Here is a 25,301-nt window from a genome sequence, read left to right as displayed (position 1 = left end):
CGGGTCAATGTTATTTACATTAATGAGGGTGGTAGCAGCGTCTGTGATGCTCTCATCCATAATTACTATGGTGTCATCTACATATCTTGCCCAGAAAAGGATGCTTTCAAATATTGCCTGCATGACGTGCCACATTTCTCACGATAGAATATCGAGGCTTCAGTTTCCACATTAATTCAACTACCCTTTGAGTATTTTACTACCTTCAAATTAATGACAAAAGTTGCAGCCTTGACCATATCTTTTGCAAGACATATTTTTCTGTGTTTGTGATATCGCCTGTAATTTGTTAGAAAATATGTATGTAATATTGCATTAGGAGAAATAATAGACAAATTTAACTGATCCATTTTATTAGAACTTCAAAATTTATATAAGAAGAAGTATTAGTCTCGGACCAAATGATTTTAGGATAACCATAGACAGTGCTCCACTGACATTGTTCATTATTTTATCAAATGTATTCCATTTTCACATTAAGTGTACCAATATTTTTAGTATTAAGGTTACAAGGCTAATTTTGTAGCTTCTCTGTTTAATATTATGTGTAATATTTTTAAGATTATATTAGGCTGAAGATGCCCTACAATAAAGGACAAAACATGTCCCAAAAGTGTTAAGTGTTACTATGTATATGTATAACCATATATAAGTGGACGCAAAGTATTGATTAGGTGGTTTAATAAATAGCTTCATCGGTTTTTTTAAATTATAGCAACTTTAAATATGGATTAATCATGAGTTTTATAACATGTAACATACCACTTAGTCGAGCAGCTCATCCTCTTTCTCCCAATCCTTCCCAGCCCAAACTTTGCAACATTTTTGTAATGCTACTCTTTTGTTGGAAATCACCCAGAACAAATCAAGCTGCTTTTCTTTGGATTTTTTCCAGTTCTTGAATCAAGTAATCCTGGTGAGGGTCCCATACACTGCAACCATACTCTAGTTGGGGTCTTACCAGAGACTTATATGCCCTCTCCTTTACATCTTTACTACAACCCTTAACCATAACCATGTGCAGAGATCTGTACCCTTTATTTACAATCCAATTTATGTGATTACCCCAATGAAGATCTTTCCTTTTATTAACAACCAGATACTTACAATAATCCCCAAAAGGTACTTTCACCCCATCAATGCAGTAATTAAAACTGAAAGGACTTTTCCTATTTACAAAACTCATAACCTGACTTTTAACTCCGTTTATCATCATACCATTGCCCACCGTCCATCTCACAACACTATCGAGGTCACCCTGCAGCCGCTCACAATCTTGTAACTTATTTTTTACTCTGTACAAAATAACATCATCTGCAAAAGCCTTATCTCTGATTCCACTTCTTTATACATATCATTGATATATATATAAGAAAACATAAAGGTCCAATAATATTGCCTTGAGGAATTTCCCTCTTAATTATTACACGGTCAGATATAGCTTCGCCTACTCTAATTCTCTGAGGTCTATTTTCTAGAAATATAGCAACCCATTCAGTCACTCTTTTGTCTAGCCCAATTGCACTCATTTTTGCCAGTAGTCTCCCATGATCCACCCTATCAAATGCTTTAGACAGGTCAATCGCGATACAGTCCATTTGACCTCCTGAATCCAAGATATCTGCTATATCTTGCTGGAATCCTACAAGTTGAGCTTCAGTGGAATAACCTTTCCTAAAACCGAACTGCCTTCTATCGAACCAGTTATTAATTTCGCAAACATGTCTAATATAATCAGGTTGGCAACATACTTCTGCTCACCTAGTTTTCGATGTTGGGTGTACAGTTATGCTTTGTGTAACTGCATATGGAAGAAAACTGACCCCATTTAATTTAAAACTGTTTACATTTAAAAAAAAATAGTATTTTATAGAGTAATTTAAATTCAAAATTTCTGTGTCATGATAGAATGCGTCTTCCGGAATGTGCAGGGGCAGCTTTCCGCACTTTCACTTCGGTGTGTTGACAGTGAGTTTCATAGTGAAATCATAATTCTTTTGTATTCAGCATTTTGAGGAATGCCACAATATCTTGTAACAGGCAGTGTGCAGAGAAGCAGAATCCATGAACACTGGCGATACTGACAGTTGGCAAAAAAGTGTGGCTCATAATTATAATAAATTTGTACGCACCGAACTATATTGCCAATGCTAATGAAACTGCTTTTTTTTTTTTTTTTGCCCAAACGGACTTTGTTTAAGGAGATGGGTTCACTGTACTGTGTTACAAGACAGACGGAAGCGAAAGACTTCCTCCCTTCATCATAGGAACGTTGGATAAGCCACAAAGTTTTAAGGGCATTGGGTACTTTCAGTGCAAGTACAAGGCATCTAAAGATGCAAACAGTACAGTAATCCATAAAATAAAGCACTTGCACAGGGGAGCCAGCATAATTTGTCCTCGTCTTTGAATCGTGTTTTTTTTCTTTCGTCGCGTGAGATGAGGTTTCTTCTGTAAAGTAACCCAATTTACTTGAATTTGTATTGAAAAGGTGGAACTATTGTACTTTTAATTTTTTAATTTTAATTGTAATCACAGTTCAATACGGACCATTCACAATGAAATTTATATCTCTTAATTTATGTTTGCCAGTGATTTATCCAAGTACATTATTTGAATAATGTAAATGCACCGTGTTGGATATTTTTCGGAAATAGTTCTTTCCATGGTATTTGAAGGGTTTAAACTGTAAATCAATGTTAATTGCATGCAGTAACGGGTCTTAAAATATTTTATGATGCAGTACAGTAATCCAAAAAATAATGTACGAGTTGGCGGTTAATTCAAAATCATGAAATTCGAATTCTGATTTTTGCGTCGCAATGACTTCAAACTAACAAGGTTTTGCTGTATCGCAAATCTAACATCCGAGTTCGCCAGTGTGTCTGTTTCAAGTGTTTACATTGCACGAAATGTATTATCCACCATAATTGGTTAATTCCAATGGCACGGGGGCTGGGTGTATGTGTTGTCTTCATCAACATTTCTTCCTCATCACCACATGCAGGTCACCTACGGGCGACAGTTCAAAAGACCTGCACTTGGCAAGCCGAACTCATCCTCGGACATTCCCGGCACCAAAAGCCATACACCATTTCATTTTTCTGCACTGACAGTTTGGAATATACCACTTATTTGAGCATCTTGTCTCCTTACTCCCAAGTCTTCCCTTCACCCTGTGGGTAGGAGCGGTAGAATAACACCCACCAGTATCGCCTGCCTCTTGTAAAAGGCACTAACAAAGGCCCCAAGGATTCCAAACTTTGGAAGCATGGATTAGTAACCACGGGGCCCTTAGCTGAGTCCTGCCATTGTTTCCACTTACTTGTGTCAGGCTCCTCACTTTCATTGATTCTATCTGACCTCCCTTGACCAACTCTTGTTCTTTTCCAGCCCTGACAGAATTAGGTTGCAAGGCCTGGGGAGTCCTTCATTTTCACACCCTTCGTGGCCCTTGTCTTTCTTTCGTTTCACACTCTGTCCCCATGACTGATTCCGAGCATGGCACACTGGCAAAATTTTAGGCACCTGGCACTACTCTGTGAGAGTCTAGCAATCAGCAACATTCACGACTCGTATATCATCTGTTTGGGGTTGATTGGAATCACAGAGTTCTCAAGGATAAACCCGAGTTTCCCAAAAGTCGCCCGTGTCAGGCCATAACTACGGTACTTCGTACAATACATGTATACCTTGGTATATTCCGTCATGAAAGAACATACATAATAAAATGTGTTAAAGGCGGCGTTTGTATAAAATGTGCCAAAGAACATGCTTTGTAATCACCCTGTACCAAGAAAATAAATAATTACTTTAAAGGTTGCCATAAGCAATGAAGTACAAAATAAGAGGCATTGATATTTTAGGGGCTTAATATGCTCAATTCTCCTATGAACATTTATGAAGCAGAATAGCACCAAATTCTATCCCGCTACCATATTGCTTCTGTAGCAAAACATCATGCTTTTATAAACTTAAAAGAAAATTGGCTATGATAAGAGTAGCATCTCTTCATGCAACCATGTTGATACAGAAGTACACAAATACACACTAACCAATCAATCCTTATGCCACAGCCTATCTAGATGAATGTTTCAACGATTACTTGTGTCATGCTCCTCACTTTCATCTATCTTATCCGACCTCCCTTGGTGACTTCTTGTTCTTTTATGACCCGGACGGTATTAGAGTGCTTGAGGCCTGGGGAGTCTTTCATTTTCATGCCCTTTGTAGCCCTTGTCTTTCCTTTGGCTGATACCTTCATTTTTTCTCTCTGATAGTATTATATTGAGGATGTTTACCTAGTTGTACTTCCTCTTAAAACAATAATCATCATCGCACCTGAGGCGAAGCGACTTGCCCCCTCGTGTACAGGTATGAAGGGCATATTATAATGTTTTACGCTTTATTTTTTATACCCAATGAAGTACATTACACATCAGTCGTTACGTCCACCTTCTCAACATAATCTCTTTGTAACTGTGTGCACTTTAGCCATCGATGTGTCAGTCTCTCCAGACCTTCGTGAAACAATTATTTCGGAGTGCTGCATACCCATGCCTTGACAGCTGTGTCCAGTTCTGTAAAACGGCGACCACGCAGAGGTTTCTTCATGTTCCCCAACAGATGATAATCACTTGGTGCCAAGTTGGGAGAGTATGGTGGGTGTGGCAGCACCATGAACTCCATTTGATCAATGGCAGCGGTGGTCATGTCTCATCACCAGTCACAAGCCTAGCCATGAAGTCGGCTGGAACTTGATCATGGCGTTGCAAAAGTTCTCTGCACACGTCCACATGCCTCTGCTTTTCGTCTGCAGACAAGAGCCTAGGCACCCACGTGGATGACACCCTCCCCAACTGTAAGCGGCCGTGCACGATCCGGTGCAGGGTGTTTCGATTAATTCCCGTGGCTGCCTCCATTTCTGTAAATGTGATGCACCTGTTTTCTTGGATGGCCTATTCGAACCGGGCAATGTTGGCTGATGTTGACACTGTCACATTCCTTCCTTGTCCACCGATGTGTGCCATGTTTTCCAACCTTTCACCCAGTTGTAAACTGTTTTCCATGATGGCGCATTTTCTCCACAGACTGCCACCAAGCGCTGATGAATTTCTGCAATGGTCATGCCTTCTTTTAATAGGAACCAAGTCGTATAGCACTGTCCCTGATGGTTGCTTTCCATATTGTCTGCTCCTGCACTGACAGTGTTGTTATGAAATGGCTATGACGAGTGCATTCGTGCATGTACTGCTACCAAACGGTGGAACAAGACACTAGTTACACGTCACCACCTTCAAAAGTGAAATGTGAACCACACCCGGACATACAAAAAATGAAGTGTAAAACAATATAGTCCGCCCCTCGTATTTCTAACACAGGCAAGCTTTGACACCCATATTCTAGATCAGGGCCTCTCAAATGCCTAAAATCTCACGCGTACAAATCGAGATGCAGAGACTTCGTTCACGGTGCATTGGTCTGACTCGGCTTGATTCGGATGGTGTAGTGTGCTGAGAGCAAAGAAGCGTTCGGTGATAGACGGCTTGTTTGTCAGTGGAATAGATAAGCACAAGACAACAACATACTAATCGAGCAACCTGTTTCGAAGAAAGCAAAGACTTCCGTTAGTCCATTTCAATCGAACTGGAAACTTTTGTATTTTTTGTCAGTCATGATGATAAAGCTAGATGCTTAATCCGCGGGACAATAATTATGTGATAAGTTAATCAAAAAGATCTATTTTCTAATACATAGGCTTTGCTGAAATTCTATGAGAATTTCTCAAAGGAAGATTTCACAGTGAGGGGAGAATCAGCGGGGAAAGTGGAGAAGGCAAAGACAGGCCGAACCGGTGAGACAGGTGATGGGGAAGTGGAGTGGGGGTTTGCACTCTGGTCAACCTAGTGAAGTCGTCTCCTGCACCTTGCACCATGCAGTGCATGGGCACATGCACCCTGAGAGGGTCTGTTCTAGATCCGTACCTTCTCAGCCCCCGATGAGCTAGTTCAGCTTCATCAGGAGGGCGAACATCAAAACTCAGTGAGGGACCATCTTGACAGGTCTTCAGAACTGATGTGTTGGGATAAGAGTAGAATAAGAAGAAACCCAGATAAGTTTCCATGTTTCCAGTATGTTATTGTTTTGATATAGTGCGTGTTGTCCAATACATATGGCACACGTTTCTAGACACCAATCTGTGTTTAACAACTCTTATACTTGCCCAAATGTTTTAACTATAGCTTACCTGATCTACTGTGTACCTTGGTAAGGTTCTCTTAAATTCCTCGAAAATATCGTCAACAAATGCATGCCAGCGGTAGAAGACAGGATCCCTCATGGCAGTTGTAGAGTCACCCATAACACCTAAATTTTCCTAGGAAACAGAGATAATTATTAGATATTTATCGACAATGATGAGTTAAACAAAACAAAAGAATTAGTTCAATCTTTTAGTGAGAAAGAATTCCAATGAAAAAAATGAAATGGCGTATGGCTTTTAGTGCCGGGAGTGTCCGAGGACAAGATGCAGGTCTATTGATTTGACGCCCATGGGCGACCTATGCGTCATGATGAGGATGAAATGATGATGAAGACGACACATACATCAGCCACCATGCCAGCGAAATTAACCAATTAAGGTTAAAATTCCCGACCCTGCCAGGAATCGAACCCGAGTCCCCTGTGACCAAAGGCCAGCATACTAACCATTTAGCCGTGGAGCCAGACAACAATACCAATAATATACCAGATCAAATTTCCCGGGCCAGTGTCAGGTGACAACTCTCAGTTCTTGTTCCTGGATATTAGTCCCTGTTGAAATTGTGTATACTGTGTGTCAACTGCTGTTCAGTAGCCCTTGTCAAGAAGAAATAATATTAATCATATGACTTAGCACATTACCTCACTCATATGATAAAACATCTCTTTCTGTGGTTGTCGCATAAATATTTTAATTTGGTTGAATTTTGAGTCAAAAATTAGAGTTCTGTTTGGGAATCATAATTTGATTACAGTGATTGAAAATCTCAGTTAATTACAATTAATAGTGTTCTGACTTCTCAGTCTTAAAAAAAAAAAAAGAAACACCTGTTTTGCTGCATTTTGATATTCCATCCAATAAGCTGCTCTCATGTTGTGGCAAAAGGCCGTTTAATGTATGGCACTCACTCATTCAAAGGGTGTTCCTGGTGGATGTTGCTTAACTGTGAGGGTATGTGATTTGGTTCTCTCTCAGTGTACCAGTGTGTTGGTGTAAGTGGGGGAATTCTCGACATTCCCCAGTGAAGGTGAAGGTAGACTTCTCTCAGAACTCCCGAAGTGTATAGTGGTCACTCGACAAGGAGGTGACCATGTTGGATGTTGCTTAACAGTTCTTATAAGTCTGATTGTGTAAATTTTCAAAGTGTAGTGTAGAATTCTAAAAAGGTTGTTACAATGAGATTGGTTATAAATTTCAAGCCAGTGCCATCATGGCTGTCTGGTGTTCTTTGTATCACTTCAGACGGAGAGACATTACCAAACACCCAAGCATGAGTAAATGCTACATGGCTGAAGTGTCACCAGGTCACTGGTGTGCTATGTGACAAGAAAATTCCCACCAGCCTGCAAGAAAAAGTCTAAAAATCTATGGTCTGACCAGTTGCACTCTATCGGTTGGAATGCTGGTCTACAACAAAAAAGCACAACCAAATTCTACATGGTATGGACATGAAAATGTTACATTGGTCACTGGATGACTGGGAGTGCCACCTATTCCAGAGAAGATGCGAGAAGCATGACTTAGATGGTTTGGACATGTCGTCCAAATCCCTGCGGACTCATTGATACATGCAGCCCTCCAATCTGATCCTCGATGTTCTTGATCCCGAGAAGCGATGGTTCGACTGCATCAAGAAAGACATGGGTCTTGTAGGCATCAGTGAAGCTGACACCCTTGACTGCAAGAAGTGGAGGATGGCATATTTAAAAGCGGACCCTGCACCAGTGCGAGACTAAGAGAGGAAAGAAGAAGACAACCGAACTTGGTAAGCAGATGTAAAGTGTGGCTCTATGATGAGACTTTGCTTTTTAAGAACAGTTACAATGACTTGGGTGATGGTCATCATAATTCCAATGCTAGTTCATTGATAAATTGTTTTGCTGTGGTGGAAATAAATGCCAAAACTCAAGGTGTTTGATGTTGAGCCGTGTGCTTGCACATCAGGTGCCTATGTATTCTAGTGTGAAGAATGTCTAGTTAAGTGGTTCAGAGGAAAGTATATTGTGATTTACAGTAGAAGGAGTGTATTACACAATACCAAAACTTTGTTTGCATATGTACCAAAACTACTGATTAACCCTTTCCCGCCCTTAGCGCCCGAAAGCCCCCGACTCTTCACTTTGCCTTCCGGTCCTTAGCGCCCTAAAGCGCCCGGCTGCATTATCCGGATACTTACGCAAGCTATGCGATAGTTTTTTGTTTTCTTCAGGTTTGAAGTGTTTATGAGGCATTTATGAACATGCAATATGCTCTACAAGGCTTAGGAAATGAAAGAAGAATGTTAATCTTTCTTAATGTCGCCTAGGAAATGGTCTTGAACTTCCCCGAACGCGGGACAGCTGTTTCATTCGTAAACATGACGGGATTGAACACTGTGGATATTGAAACTGAGCTGAATATAGGCGACAAAAGTGACACAGAATCGTTGAGTAGGGGTGGAGGTGCATTTTTAGTGAGGGAATAACGTATTAACTCACAGCGATGTGAGTGAAAACGGATATCGAGAATTCGGACCTGATTGTGATGCCACGGCATTTCAGTTAACACAAATATTTCATTTTGTTACTCCAAATGATTATATGGATGATGCTGAACCTGTCCATAATTTTGAAACAGTATTATCAGAAATATATTATTTTTTTCATATGTTAGGAGGAGACAAACTATTCAGTGAGATAGCCACTTGCATATATATCAATGCAGCATTCAAAGAGGCATATTCCGGAAACATACATACAGAATGTGAAGACACTTGCTCAGAGGAAATAGAAGCTGATATACAGTATACATTCCACTTCCAGAATCACGCGGTTATTGGTTTAGAGGGATTCATACAACATGAGAATGTGACAAATAGAGCCTACCTTTGTGTCGAGTACCACAATTACAGGGGATGGAGGTTTGAACCAACAACCCTATGACTCAATGAATATGGAAATGGATGTGATGGTATGTTTCATAATATAATTGAAAATTTGAATACATTGTGATCAACAGTTTTTATTATATTTAACTTTTTCTGAAACAGTGTGCTCTGCTTCAATTTTTCCTAAATAATAGGTTGAAATCTGGTGATATGCGGACTAAAAATGTGGGTGGGAAAGGGTTAACAGGGGTTCCAATATCACACATCTTACAATCCTGGTTTGCTGTAAGCAGTAGCCCCTCCTCCCCTGCAAGCAAGTGGCATTTAGTGTGACACTCCAGCGCTGAGGGGTTAAAGATGGTCAACTTACCAGGTGACGATGATCAGGATCATGAATGTAACTCAGGGCGACATGGACCAGGTTATGCAGATCTCCATACAGGTTTCGATTGGGTGTCAAGATGCTAGATTCCAGGATATTGCCGAGTATGTCGATACCATCACGTTCTGTCAATGGAACGGACTCGCCTCTTTCCTGTTAATGAAAATATCATGCAAGCGTTATGTCAGTAAAACACAGAATAAACTGTAAGTGATAGACACAGAACAAACTAGAGAATGAACATAAATTAATCAAAGATAAGAAGCTAGGAAGGGATATGTACATAGAAGGACACAATTACAGTATATGCAGAAGGAGTAACAGAAAGGAGCAACAAAAACAAAGATGAAAAGAAAAGAACAAGGAAAATCTCCACGTCTCCATTCACTGCCACATAGGTGCTCTCTTGTAAGCCCTCAGTGAGATAATTTCTCCTTCCCATCTACATTACAGACTCTATAATTATCGAGGGTTTGTTTTTCATAGATTATTTAATGTTACTCATGCCAAACACATCTGGAACATATATACGTCTAACTGGGAAAAAGGAATATATTACTGTACATCCATCACAAAATACAGAAATGATCAATACAATACAGTATATAAAAGAACATGACCAAATCAGGTCTGGAAAACTTCGCATCAAAATTTAGCTAGTGTACATCTACTGCAGTGGAACAAGCCATATATGTTTCAGGAAAATGGGCTGGTAGCGGAGTTCATTACATGAAGTATGGACTGTTCTTCATCGCACACACAAACGAGTCCCTGCAGAAAACCCACTTGAACAAGTTATCCTTTGCCCGGTGCAGAGAAAATCCAAGTTTTTTCCATGTAGTCTACTTTTGATCGGTGGGAGGGGGAGTATTCATTCTGGTGAAAGAATTTGTAAGCTACAAAAAAGTTACAGAAGAGAAACATGAAATTCTAGGTGTAAGGCTCATTTCTAAAGATAATAGGCAACTTGATGTCTTTGGAGTGTACAGAACGGGAAAGGGTAGTGCTGACACGGCTTCAGAATTATTTCATAATATAATCAGCTATGTGGGAAAAGATATGGAAAGGAATGTGATTGTAGCGGGAGATCTTAATTTACCAAATGTCAATTGGGAAGGAAATGCGAACGACAGGAAACATGACCAACAAATGGCAAATAAGCTAATATGGGAAGGACAGCTAATTCAGAAAGTGACAGAACCAACTAGAGGGAAAAATATCCTGGACGTGGTGCTGATAAAACCAGATGAGCTCTATAGAGAAACTGAAGTAATAGATGGTATTAGTGATCACAAAGATGTTTTTGTCGTAGTTAAAATTAAATGTGATAGAAAGGAAGGTTTTAAAAGTAGGACTATTAGGCAGTACCATATGGCTGATAAAACAGGCAGGAGGGAGTTTAAAAAAAGTAATTATGATTGGTGGAAAACGGTAAATAAAAATCTAAACAGACTCTGGGATGGGTTTATAGAAATTGTTGATGAATGTGAAAACAGGTTTGTACCATTAAGGGTGATAAGGAATGGTAAAGACCCACCTTATTATAATAGAGAAATAAAGAGGCTAAGGAGGTACAGATTGGAAAGAAATAGAGTTAGAAATAGCTGTGGAAGTAAGGAGAAATTGAAGGAACTTACTATGAAATTGAATCTAGCAAAGAAGGCAGCTAAGGATAACATGATGGCAAGCATAATTGGCAGTCATACAAATTTTAGTGAAAAATGGAAGGGTATGTATAGGTATTTTAAGGCAGAAACAGGTTCCAAGAAGGACATTCCAGGAATAATTAATGAACAAGGAGAGTGTGTATGTGAGGATCTTCAAAAGGCAGAAATATTCAGTCAGCAGTATGTAAATATAGTTGCTTACAAGGAAAATGTCCAGATAGAGGAGGTGATTAATGCTAAAGAAGTATTAAAATTTACATATGGTAACAATGATATTTACAATAACATACAAAAGTTGAAAACCAGAATTGATAAGATTTCTCGGGATATACTGAAGACATTGTGTTCGGATATAGTACCATATCTGAAGTACTTATTTGATTATTGTTCGGTTGAAGGAGCTATACCGAATGAATGGAGAGTTGCTATAGTAGCCCCTGTATTTAAAAGAAAGGGTGATAGTCATAAAGCTGAAAATTACAGGCCAATAAGTTTGACATGCATTGCATGTAAGCTTTGGGAATGCATTCTTTCTGATTACATTAGACATGTTTGCGAAATTAATAACTGGTTCGATAGAAGGCAATTCGGTTTTAGGAAAGGTTATTCCACTGAAGCTCAACTTTTAGGATTCCAGCAAGATACAGCAGGTATTTTGGATTCTGGAGATCGAATGGACTGTATCGCGATTGACCTGTCTAAAGCATTTGATAGGGTGAATCATGGGAGACTAGTGGCAAAAATGAGTGCAATTGGACTAGACAAAAGAGTGACTGAATGGGTTGCTATATTTCTAGAAAATAGATCTCAGGGAATTAGAGAAGACCCTGTAATAATTAAGAGGGGAATTCCTGAAGGCAGTATTATTGGACCTTTATGTTTTCTTATATATATATAAATGATATGAGTAAAGGAGTGTAATCAGAGATAAGGCTTTTTGCAGATGATGTTATTCTCTATAGAGTAATAAATAAGTTACAAGATTGTGAGCAACTGCAAAATGACCTCGATAATATTGTGAGATGGACAGTAAGCAATGGTATGATGATAAACGGGGTTAAAAGTTAGGTTGTGAGTTTCACAAATAGGAAAAGTCCTCTCAGTTTTAATTACTGCATTGATGGGGTGAAAGTTCCTTTTGGGGATCATTGTAAGTATCTGGGTGTTAATATAAGGAAAGATCTTAATCGGGGTAATCACATAAATGGGATTGTAAATAAAGGATACAGATCTCTGCACATGGTTATGAGGGTGTTTAGGGGTTGTAGTAAGGATGTAAAGGAGAGTGCATATAAGTCTCTGGTAAGACCCCAACTAGAGTAAGGTTCCAGTGTATGGGACCCTTACCAGGATTACTTGATTCAAGAACTGGAAAAAATCCAAAGAAAAGCAGCTTGATTTGTTCTGGGTGATTTACGACAAAAGAGTAGTGTTACAAAAATGTTGCAAAGTTTGGGCTGGGAAGAACTGGGAGAAAGGAAATGAGCTGCTCGACTGAGTGGAATGTTACAAGTAACTAATCTCATTTTGTTCCGTATTGAAGATACAATAAGTAAACTCTTTCAAGATTAAAATTATTGTGTCCACCTTTTCAATACAAATATATATTTTTATTGAAAAGGTGGACACAATAATTTTAATCTTGAAAGAGTTTACTTACTGAGTGGAATGTTCCGAGCTGTCAGCGGAGAAATGGCTTGGAACGACATTAGCAGACGAATAAGTTTGAGTGGTGTCTTTAAAAGTAGGAAAGATCACAATATGAAGATAAAGTTCGAATACAAGAGGACAAATTGGGGCAAATATTCATTTATAGGTAGGGGAGTTAGGGATTGGAATAACTTACCAAGGGAGATGTTCAATAAATTTCGAATGTCATTGAAATCATTTTAAAAAGGCTAGGAAAACAACAGATAGGGTATCTGCCACCTGGGCGACTGCCCTAAATGCAGATCAGTATTGATTGATTGAACCAGGAGGGAGCTTTTCATTAAGATAGATCATTAGTATTGGTGTGGGAAGTGGCAGTTAAGAAAGAAGCTGGATAAACATGAGAAGAGAGAAGGGACAAAATGATAAAAGGTATACGCAGGAAGCAGAGCTTGGAAGTTGAAATGAGCTTGCTGTGGGCTGAGAATTCTGTACAGAGTGTCCTTGAAAAATGTTCCAACATTTACAGAGGAAACCCTATGCAACAAACTACAGGGGAAAAAAAAAAAAAAAAAAAAGCCTTTACCTTCCACTCCTCCAAGGGCCTTCATGGTCTGTACGGAGGTGACTTTCCTTTGCTTTTTAGCACACTCCATACAAAAGACAAAAGTAATCATAAATTTGTTCCTAATTCCAAAATCTAAATTTGCACCGATTAAAAGATTTCTCTTATTACTAAACACCTGTTTGGCAATGGTATTTGCCTTTTGATCTCTTTGCTGCACCTGTTGTTATTGGTGATCAGGCTTTCTAGATAAGGGAAACTGTGGACTTGTTCCACTGTCCTGTCATTAAGCTTAATGTTGGAGTGAAATCATTCAGGATGTTTACTCACCACTAATATCTTGGACTTCTTGACGTTAATGTTTAAACGTGAATCTGAGAATGCTGATGACAATACATTCAGCATCTTAGACAACTCTTTCTCGGAGTCTGCTACAATTGCTATGTCATCTGCAAATCGAATAGATTGGATATGGTAGCCTTTTACGTTTACTCTTTTGGTATTTGCCTTAAACTTATTTATGGCTTCTTCAATGAATACATTAAAAAGGTATGGTGAGAGAGAGCAGCCCTGCCCTACACCTTTCCTGATTTTTGCTGTCTGGATATTTCCTCCAATATCTACCATCGTGGTCTGTCCTTCATAGAGTCTCAATATTAGCCTCCTGTCTTTCCAGCCCAAACCTGTAGCTTTAAGAATTTTGAACAGTTTGTCCCAACTCAGGTTATCGAAAGCCTTTTCAATATCTATAAATGCTAAAAAGGTGTTCCTATTCATTTCCAACCTCCTTTTATTTAGAAATGCATTTATTTTTGCTTCCCCCATTTGGAGGCTGCCAAAAAGACAGAGCTTACATAAAAATTTTGATTAGTAATTACAAGGACCGTTTAAAATGTGTCTATAAATAGGTATACTACAGTAAAGCACCTAAATAATAAAAAATTGTATCAGTCAATAGTTATGAAATCCGTGAGAAATTCCTTATAGGACAAAGATATAACTAGGAGTATAAATGATTTTTTACTCTTGCTAAAGATCCTTTCAGGGCTGCTAACCCAATGTCCTTAATGAGTTGGTTATGCAAATTAAATTTTTTTTTTTTTTTTTTTTTTTTTTTTTTTTTTTTTTTTTTTTTTTTTTGCTATGGGCTTTACGTCGCACCGACACAGATAGGTCTTATGGCGACGATGGGATAGGAAAGGCCTAGGAGTTGGAAGGAAGCGGCCGTGGCCTTAATTAAGGTACAGCCCCAGCATTTGCCTGGTGTGAAAATGGGAAACCACGGAAAACCATTTTCAGGGCTGCCGATAGTGGGATTCGAACCTACTATCTCCCGGATGCAAGCTCACAGCCGCGCGCCTCTACGCGCACGGCCAACTCGCCCGGTAATTAAATTCTTACAAAAGTTGTGGAATGTGTGAGTAATGGTGCCTCTTGCTCCTGTCATCAATCCTAACACATCTATGGAGTCCAGATGATATTTCTCGGCAAAGTATGGAATTGTGGGTTTATATATATCACATTTCTCCTTGTGTTCATCATGTGGTTGAGTTATGCTACTATCAATGTTCCTGATATTTCAATAATTTAAGGAGGGTCGTTTGCAACAAAAGACAGAAATATCTTCCTACCTGACCATTGACCATAAACTTACCAGCATGTTATGTTATGGTCTTATTATGTAGGAGGGGCATATCCTGCACTCTGAGCATTTAGTCATGAAACAAATGTGAAACCATTGTACGTAGACCATTGATGCGGTACATCGTGCAAGGAGTGTGAACATTTGTAATGTATAAAGCACTACAATACTCCACTGCATACTACAGACCGTATTACTCTCGCAGACACGTAGGACAGTTCCGTCAGGTGTAAGGTAATACTCAAATAGCGCATGTTTTGTTGTGATACTTCAGTGTTGTAATTTGTTTTCTTGTCTTTCTTCTCTGGCCTTACAACATATAACGGAGGCCTATTATTTAACATGGGAAATGGCTGATATGTTCTTCTGTTACAGGCAAGCAAATGGAAGCAACCTATGAGCACATAATCTATATGTTGACAAATATCCAACCCACCACACACATCTGTAAATTTGTTTAATACCCTGTTCCAGCGCCTTTCAGAAATGGGATCCTTTGCACCACGAACAAGCAGTCATGGTAGACCTTGAATAATTCAGGCAAAGAAGTAAATCTGGAAATGATAGCCAGAATTAGGATTGAGTAAACATACATGGCTTGCCTGCTTCCTCCAGCAAGTCAGACATTAGAGATTTACTTCTTTGCCCGAGGTCCTAAGTCAACCTAAAAGACACCATATTATGACAAGAAGATCATAACCATAATTTTTGTTCTTATATGTATTTTAATGTTATAATTATTCCTGCAACATTGTCCTTGTCTGGTATACATGTGTTTTAGTTATCACATGATCTGTTTAATTTTTATTTGGCTGAAGATGGCCACTAAGTGGTTGAAACTAGTCCCAAGACTGATGTAAAATCATTTACAGTACTTGATATATTGTAGTGGAAAGTTTATTTCTTATACAAAACAAGAACACGTGTTCAGTGCCTGTGATGCAATCCGGCAACAGTCAGGCTTGTTCCAACGAATGTGTTATTCCATGCAACATAGGATGGAAGGATGTATAGAAGTGGTTGGTGGTCATATTGAGCACATGTTGTGAAGAGTAGATCAAAGACCTGTTGATCAATGATAGTAGTGGTAGCAGACCATAACTCCAAAGATATTGGATTTGTGACAAATGTTTATCGGAACTTTTTTCGCTTCGTTTGTTGGGTGCCTGCCTCTTCTGTAAAATTTGGAACTTTTACACGGACATCTTGTATATGAGTTGATTTGACACTTGATATTACTTTGTGTTATAAATATACTTAAAAACTTGTATACTGCTGCTGTTCGTTTTTTCTTTATATTTGTGTAGATTACCATTGTTTTTATCCAATACCTATGTAGTACAGTTGCTTCTGTGTCATATTATAAATAAAATCATCTTATTTACTGTTAAAGGTCCACAACTAAAGTCTAGGTGAACAGATATTACTACTTCAATATGATTTTGTGACTACTTACATTTATTATTCTCCCAGTATGAATAGCCTCGAAGATACGATCTCTCCAGCGCTCCAGATCCTGGATATCAAAGGTAATCTGCTGCAACGGACGATCGATGTCCTGCAAGGTAGATAGCATTTGTCATCAATAAAGGAATAATAATATAGACTGTTACAGACTGTGAATCCCATGTTAGATCCATATTGACGGTTGAACTTCTTACAAAATTATTTTTATATCCTCCTAGAAACCTTACACAGACATACACATGTTTTAACTTTCATCATGCTTTTTAAGAAAATACTTTTTAACTAACATTTTATTTTGTTGTCCAATGCTTATAATTCACTACATATGTCTTACTGAGGACGATCCAGTGCCAGGTGGAAACATGTCTATGCCTGTCTTAAGTTTCATCTTAACTGAATGTAAAATATTATAGTATTGACTAGGAGGACATCAAAATAATTTTGTACAATTTTGTAAGAAAATGTAGACTGTATCAAAACACTCTGCAGCTTCAGATGTGCGTATACATTATCTGGACACCCCTCTGTACATGTAAAGTAGGGTCTAGATGTTGCTACAACTGCTGCTGCGATAAAGGGCTTGATCAGATCAAAAATTAGATGGATGGCTTGTCCGGCGTTTGCTCTATTAACCAGCGTTTCGTCTTAGGTCCGACACCAGACTCTTCAGAGTGGGATGTGTCAGACCCCATCCACTGACGCTGGGGTGTATGCAGGTGAACTTATCAGAAGCCTATTTATGAAGCACAGTCTGATAACTGCATACGGGAGATAAAACTCCACAATGGAATTAATGCCCGCCTAGCAATTCCAAATGGAAATTCTAAGTTCCCATGGAGGGAATTAGATTCTTTTCCACCAATAGAGCATATCAAAAATCAGATCAAAAATTAGATGGATGGCTTGTCCGGTGTTTGCTCTATTAACCAGCGTTTCGTCTTAGGTCCGACACCAGACTCTTCAGAGTGGGATGTGTCAGACCCCACCCACTGACGCTGGGGTGTATGCAGGTGAACTTATCAGAAGCTTATTTATGAAGCACAGTCTGATAACTGCATACGGGAGATAAAACTCCACAATGGAATTAATGCCCGCCTAGCAATTCCAAATGGAAATTCTAAGTTCCAATGGAGGGAATTAGATTCTTTTCCACCAATAGAGCATATCAAAAATCGATCAAAAATTAGATGGATGGCTTGTCCGGCGTTTGCTCTATTGATATGCTCTATTGGTGGAAAAGAATCTAATTCCCTCCATGGGAACTTAGAATTTCCATTTGGAATTGCTAGGCGGGCATTAATTCCATTGTGGAGTTTTATCTCCCATATGCAGTTATCAGACTGTGCTTCATAAATAAGCTTCTGATAAGTTCACCTGCATACACCCCAGCGTCAGTGGGTGGGGTCTGACACATCCCACTCTGAAGAGTCTGGTGTCGGACCTAAGACGAAACGCTGGTTAATAGAGCAAACGCCGGACAAGCCATCCATCTAATTTTTGATCTGATTTTTGATATGCTCTATTGGTGGAAAAGAATCTAATTCCCTCCATGGGAACTTAGAATTTCCAAAGGGCTTGATGTTGTTCAGTGCTATGAGATACCTGCAGAATGGAGGAACAAGAGAACTTTGTGAGTTTGAATGTGGAAAGTAATTGGTTCCCACCTCAGTAAGCAATCAGTCAGGAACATTTCTATTCTTCTCAAGTTGCCCAATTTGGCTCTTGGGGATGTGATTCTGAAGTGGAAAAAGGAAGATGCAACCAGAAAAAAGCAACGGCCTGGTAAGTTGTGTGTTGACCAACAGGGACCATCAAGCACTGAAGAAGGTTGTATGGGAAAATCTTATGACATCTGAATTCTGCAGTGCCACAAATTGTGGCTTGCGACACAATTCCTGCATTGTTCCACAAACTGAATCACTCAAATTTTAAAAACTTGTCGTAAAACTTGAATGCTTCTCTATAAATCACCTATAAGCTGGAAAGCAAATTACAGTATCGTAATACAGTGAACTTGATCTTACATCTTACGTCTTGCATATACAGTAAACTGTCATAGGGAAATTGTAGCCATCTAGGCCAGGGGATACATTTAGATTTGGATAAGGGGAGAGAGCTGCTGCCATGATGATAAAAGGAGGTTTATGGGAGACAGTGCTACTTTGAGCTGAGAGCACACGTGCTTGCCGCTGAGTGTACCATCTCATACTTATACTAACCACGAAGAAAACCCGATGCAAGACATGACTGGGAATTTCTTTCCTCCCTCAATTCCATATAAAAAATTAGGGTGTGTGATATGCACAATGGCGAGATGTGCATGAGTAAATATTGTTGTTATTACTATTAATATTATTCATCCATTTCTCTCATCCAGCTCCCACTGTGTTGGAATGTTTATGGCAGCTTTCCATCTTCCTCTATCCAACCACCATTGTTCCTCCTTAGCTATGTTCCAATTCAGGTTGCTTCTAATTTTACTATTCTGGAGAGTTCTCAACCACTTTAGTCTCTGGGTCTCCCTCTTGCCCTCCTTCATTCTGTCTGGGTCTCAACCATCTGCTTCTGCATTCTTCCCTCTTCCATGTCCAAACCATCTAAGTTTTTCCCTCTTCATTCTGTCGTAAAGCTTTTCCTGATGTCCTAATTTCTTACTCTGGCCTTTCCTAACTACAAAGGTGAATCAAATATACACGGGAATTTGAATATACCTCTGCTTTTAGTAATAATTCTGAGGTGAGGCTTTGTCAGGATGTTGGTGGCGGTGTCTGGAGAAGGGGTTTGCAAGTGCGAATGATGGTGGAGAGCTGGGCTGCTTCAGTACGCCATGACTGAGCAAGAGGTGCACACGTCTGTTGTGCAACACATCATTATCAGATTTCTCACAAAGGAGGAAATCAAAACTTCCAAAATTTTGAGACGGCTCTGCACACAGTTTGGGGAAGAAACACTTCTGCAGACTTGAGTGTATGAGTGGTCTAAAATATTTGTGACAGGAAGAGAACTACTGTCTTCCCATTAATTGAATAATAATAATAATAATAATAATAATAATAATAATAATAATAATAATAATAATAATAATAATAATAATACCAGCATATTGCCTCTGGAGATGCCAATGTCTGGTGCAGGTCTTTTGAGTTGATGCCTGATGCGCGACCTGCAGGTCGGTGAGAATAGTGTCATACTAAGGATGAATTCTATTGCTGAAGCCGGCACACATACACTCAGCTCCCGAACCATCAGTTAACCAAGGAAGGTTGAAATCCCCGACCCGGCCAGGAGTCGACCCAGGGCCCTTTGGACCAGCACGCTAACCATTTATCCACGCAACTGGACGACTTATACTGAAGATGGATTCTAGTGTTGCACTTCCCTTTTGAAAGCCATATTGTTCTTCTTGTAATTGTCCTTCCATATCATCATCATCAACATTATCATCATCATTGCTGTATCAAGAAGAGCTGATTGCTACCTCTCAGTGATACTCCCACGTGACCCATCCCAGGTTGCGGAGAAGGGGTTCCTAACCATCTTGCCGGCAGACTTGAGCAAAATAAAATAGCTCTTACGGACCAAACACAGAATCCCCTGTGGATGGAGGACGCAGACGAAGAATACACCCACGGTATCCCCTGCCTGCCGTAAGAGGTGACTAAAAGAGGCGATCAAGGGCTGCTGAATTTTTAACCATGAGATTGAAAATGAAAACCTACAACCTGTTTTCCAGTCAAATACCGGGTCAGGGATGGAATGAATGAAGCCCTCATCTTGCGGCAAGGATAGGAATTGTACCGGCTGCCGAAGCCTGTCGCACTCCTCTGGGGCAATGATTAATGACCGACAGGTGAAATGGAATGATAGTGGAGAGTGTTGCTGGAATGAAAGATGACAGGGAAAACTGGAGTGCCCGGAGAAAAACCTGTCCTGCCTCCACTTTGTCCAGCACAAATCTCGCATTGGGTGACCGAGATTTGAACCACGGAAGCCAGCGGTGAGAGGTCGACACGCTGCCGCCTGAGCCACGGAGGCTTGTTCAACCATGAGATTACCTGTGATTAGTACCACAATGTGAGGAACTTGTGATTAGTACCGCTACATGAGAAATACCATGATTCTACTTTACTTGTGATAAGTACCATCATGAGGGACCAATGACCTGGATTTTGGACTCCTTTAGACAACAAGCATCATTGATTCAGGATCATACTCTGGAAGCAGCCCCTTGGTCAGTATATACCATTGTTTTAAGTTAGTTTCTGGGAAGAAGGGGCATTACAGGTTGGATCCACTAAGTGTTTTAAGTTCATAATCAGTATTCATCACCATCTTTTTGAATTCTAGTCAGTGGATTGATTATGGAATTATTTTTAACTTTTAATATTGTAAGTTGGATCCACTGTGTATTCTAAATTCATATTAATTCTTCATGATGTTTTGAATTCTGGTGAGAGGATGAATTTAGAAATTTATATTGTCATTACCTTTCCTCTCATTTCATACGATTAGGGGCCAATGAGCTAGATGTTAGGCCCCTTTAAACAACAAGCATCATTATTTTCAGCTACGTGGTTGATCATTAGAGCCTTCCTGTGGCCTACATTACAGTAGACTGACAGAAAGCTGAAAGACTGGACTGTTCCATACTTACACTCAGTTTGGCGAAAGCATGACGGGCTGGCCACACTCGACTAGATACCAACGAGTCCAGTTTGGGGAAGTAGCCTTCTTCAATCGGTTCGCGCCAGTCTACGAACCTATTCACGCGAGGAAGATGATTGCTGAAGCGTTCAAAATTATACCTGGAAACATATAAAATTCAGCACATAAGAATATGTAAATATTTCACTAAGAAATATTCTTTATATGAGCTGCAAAGATTGAAGATGTGGTATTTGTCACATGAATCCTCATTAAAAGTAAACAAACATATTCTTAGACATAACCAGTATTTTTTTAGGTATTATCTCTGACTGCACATTAATTATAAATAATTAAGCCTGTTGCCAGACATAATTTTTGTTGAATCTTCTTCACAGCACATTTCAGAGCCTTGGCTCCATTGTCATGTGTCAAACGGTGACATTCGATTGTTTCTGTACCCAATGCACAATTGTTTCCAAAGAATATTAACCTATTTCATTTAAGAGTAGGGCTATCTGCATTATGAATTTATAACTTGTGTGTGTGTGTGTGTGTGCGCGCGCGCGCGCGCGCGCGTGCATGCGTGCGTGTGTGTCATTTCTAAAATGTACAGTAGCTGTTAAAGTTTAATATTGTTTTTAACTACTTATTTTCAATTTTATCAATGAGAATGTGTTGAGGATCTATTAATTGATGTTTATAAATTTTTAGAGTTTCTAAAATATTTAATTTTATCCCTTTCAGATGTGTGTGTAAAATCATGAGAGAATTTTGAATATTTGATACTTCATGTCCTGTGTCTTGTGGATGTGTAGCAACTGCTGATTTTTCACGCTTATGTAGCTAAAGTGCTGCCAGGTCTGATGGCAAATCCTCTTCCAGTCTGTCCAGTGTAAAAGCATTCACAGTATTTACAGGTGATTTTATATACACCAGTCTGCTTTAATTTATCTTTATAACTGACTGAGTGTGGTAGAATCTGACCCAGGTTATTTATAGTTGAGAATAAACAATAGTGAAGGTGCTGAAAGAAAATTAGTTATGGGAATATTTACTTATGCAATTATTTTTTTAACTTGAGGGAAGCAAATGTACATTATATTGCATATTGTCATTTCCCTGAGATGTACAGTACTGATAGAAGGCAGTTTGGGTTTAGTAAAGGATATTCCACTGGAGGTCAACTTGTAGGATTCCAGCAAGATATAACCGTCGTCGTCGTCTGCAACTCGAATCCGAGTAAACATGTTCTTCAGCAGTTTACATTTTCACACTCACAAAGCTATGTGAATATGTTTCATATGACTCAGTAGCCCAATCTTGGCATGAAACATACGTCCACACAGATCACATGAAATGGCTGGAGGAGCACAGAACTGAGCTTGATGGACCTTCCGTGCTTATCATTTATTATCTTCCCATCGCCATCATTCCTCTTCACACACCAAAACTGATGTAGAAACAGTGTAGCAACAAAGTGTACGATTCTCAGCAAGAGTATCCCAGGATTGACTGTGAATTCTAGCTATTTTGATAGTATGCTTTAGTTGATCCTTGAAACGCCTCAAAGAAGCTTCATAACGTCTTGTGCCAGAACCGAGTTCATCATATAGAAGTTGAAGAGGAAGCCTGGTTTCACTCATGCGATGGACGTGCCCTATCCATCTGAGCCGCTGGCCAATGATGGTAGCCTCAATGCTTATAGCATGTGCTTTCTGAAGAACTGCAAGGTTTGTGACCAGGTCCTCCTATTTGATGTCCAAGATGGATATAAGTTTTTGCTAATAGAAGCGCTCTAGCTTTCTGATACCCTGATGGTAGAGGGTCCACATTTCACAACCGTAAAGCAGTGTTGATATGGCAACAACATGGTAAACATGATCTTGGTATGCATTGTAAGGTCCTTCTTATTCATGAAGACACGACAGGATAAACGTCCAAATGTTGAGTGGGCAGCACCAATTCTCCAGTGTGAACAGTTAGCATTTGTTGAGAGGATACTTCCTAGATATAAAAAGTGGTTGACCTGCTCCAGTGGAGTATCCACAATGGAGATATTGAAAGGTGGGAGGTTCAATCCAGGTGCAGGTTGTGAGAGTTCTTTGGTTTTCTGAACGTTAATGAAGAGACCAAAACGATCACAAGCACTCTTGAAACAACTAACTGACTGTTGCAGCTCCTCAGGTGTGAGAGCACTTGCAGGAGCATTATCATCTGCATACTGTAATTCTATAATGGAGGAAATCTTAGTAAGACTTTGGGAGCGAAGTCTAGCCAGATTGAACAGTCCCCATCGATGCGATATCTGACCTGACCTTGGTTGTCTGTAGATGTTCCACATAGTACGGCAGCTAAGTAAAGAGCGAAGAGTGTTGGAGCCGCAGATACCATTAAGGTCTTCACTTGCAACCCTGAGCTGGAACCCTTAACAGATGTTACACACCGGTTTAGTGTGCTCTGGGACTCACATAGGCAGGAGTGCCACTCCCTGGGTAGGGCTGCCTCCGAAGAGAGTCCCTACCTGCTATCTGCAAGTAAGATATAGCAAATATTTTAGATTCAGGAGGTCAAATGGATTGTATGTCGAACCAGTTATTAATTTTGCAAACATGTCTAACATAATATTACTAGACTGTTCAAAAAAATATACATGATAGAGTTTTTAACTAGAGTGTGGCATTATCATCATCATCATCATCATCATCATCATCATCACAGAAACCCTCCAGCATGTCAGGTAGGGTGGTGTTCAAGATGTTGATTCCCATAGGGAACCTGAATCAACATCTTTATCATCTGATGGTCAGGCAGGCATCAATTTTTGAAAATGAGACAAAGTCTCTCATAGTGCATTGGCACTGCCGATGGCTCCAAGTAGCCTACGCAGTGGCCTTCACGGTATGCACTAGCCATGCGTTTTGACAGGTGTGCTATTTACCAACTGATGAGCCTAACTTAGCACACTGGGGTGAAACACTGACAACCAGGAATGAGTTAGCTGGAAAATTTATAATGTCCAATAACGGACCATTTATCTTGGTATTAGGGTGGTGTCCAACGAGAGTTTGCCATTGTTGTGTCTTCAGAAATGCCTTCTCTCTCACCACTGACTCCCACTTCCCTCCTGTTCTCTCTACATCATCTCTCAGTTGGTCTTCCTAGGTCTTCCCACTGGCCTTCTCCCTTCAACTGTTCTTTCTACGTATGCATTTGGTGTTGTCGTGCCATGCATTCACTTTACAAGTCCATACCATGTTACTTTCAATGTTGCTAGCTTCTCTTCTATCGAGTCCACTTCCAGTTCCATACTGATAGCATCATTCCTTACGTGCTACTTGCGTATTTTTTTGGAGGGTAGTTCGTAGAAACTTCATTTCACATGCTTGCAATTTACTAACTTCTCTCTCTTTCAGTGTACATGTTTGTAGGCTGTATGTGAGAATGGGCACAAAGTATGACTTATACAGAGTCATCTTGGTTCTCATGGGCACTTTGTTCTCCCAAAGTAGATGTTTTACGAGGTTGTAGAAGTTGAAACTGCTAGCCACTCTGTTTACCATTTCTTTATCTGCAGTACCGCGGCTGGAATAATACCTGTACACATTGAATGTTTTCACCTTCAAGCTTTATGTGGCAGCCATTAACTTTCCTACCCATCATGACGATGAACTTAAAAATGTGTGCTCAAAGCTTGTGGAATCCATGCCAAGTCATGTAATTCAACTCATAAAACAGGGAGTAGGATATATTAAGTACCGTATTTACGCAAATAAAACTCGCATATTTTTTTTTTTAATTGAGGCACGAAATTGGGATTCGGGTTGTATTTGAGACAATGTTGGCTTTTTTTTTTTCAAAATCAGCCTTCCTAAAGTTAGGGTGCAGGGATTATTCGGTGGACGGGGATTATAAGCATAAATACGGCGTATTTATGCGAATAATACCCACATATTTTTAAAAAAATTGAGGCACAAAATTGGGGTGCAGGTTTTATTTGACTCAATGTTGGCATTTTTTTTTCAAAATCAGCCTTCCTAAAGTTAGGGTGTGGGGATTATTCAGTGACGGGGATTATTTGCATACTACCCGCCTATTTTTAAAGAAATTGAGCCATAAAATTGGGGTGCGGGTTTTATTTGAGTCAATGTTGGCA

At 39.6% G+C, this 25,301-nt stretch overlaps 1 protein-coding gene across 1 annotated transcript in view; it reads right to left on the bottom strand.

Annotated features, from left to right (window-relative positions):
- LOC136886764 (phenoloxidase 1) overlaps positions 1-25,301 on the bottom strand; it is a 109,685-nt gene that overhangs the window by 27,969 nt on the left and 56,415 nt on the right. Inside the window, exons 7-10 of the mRNA XM_068230618.1 lie at positions 21,156-21,306; positions 16,491-16,592; positions 9,499-9,663; positions 6,248-6,376 (exon numbers count right to left, since the gene is read on the bottom strand). Coding sequence (XP_068086719.1) covers positions 6,248-6,376; positions 9,499-9,663; positions 16,491-16,592; positions 21,156-21,306 — 547 coding nt within the window. The remainder of the gene's footprint in view (positions 1-6,247; positions 6,377-9,498; positions 9,664-16,490; positions 16,593-21,155; positions 21,307-25,301) is intronic.

This window comes from Anabrus simplex, chromosome X, assembly GCF_040414725.1.
Source record: "Anabrus simplex isolate iqAnaSimp1 chromosome X, ASM4041472v1, whole genome shotgun sequence".
Taxonomy (NCBI): Eukaryota; Metazoa; Arthropoda; class Insecta; order Orthoptera; family Tettigoniidae; genus Anabrus; species Anabrus simplex.
Note: the sequence above shows the minus strand (reverse complement) of the source record. Positions and strands in the feature narration are given on the sequence as shown.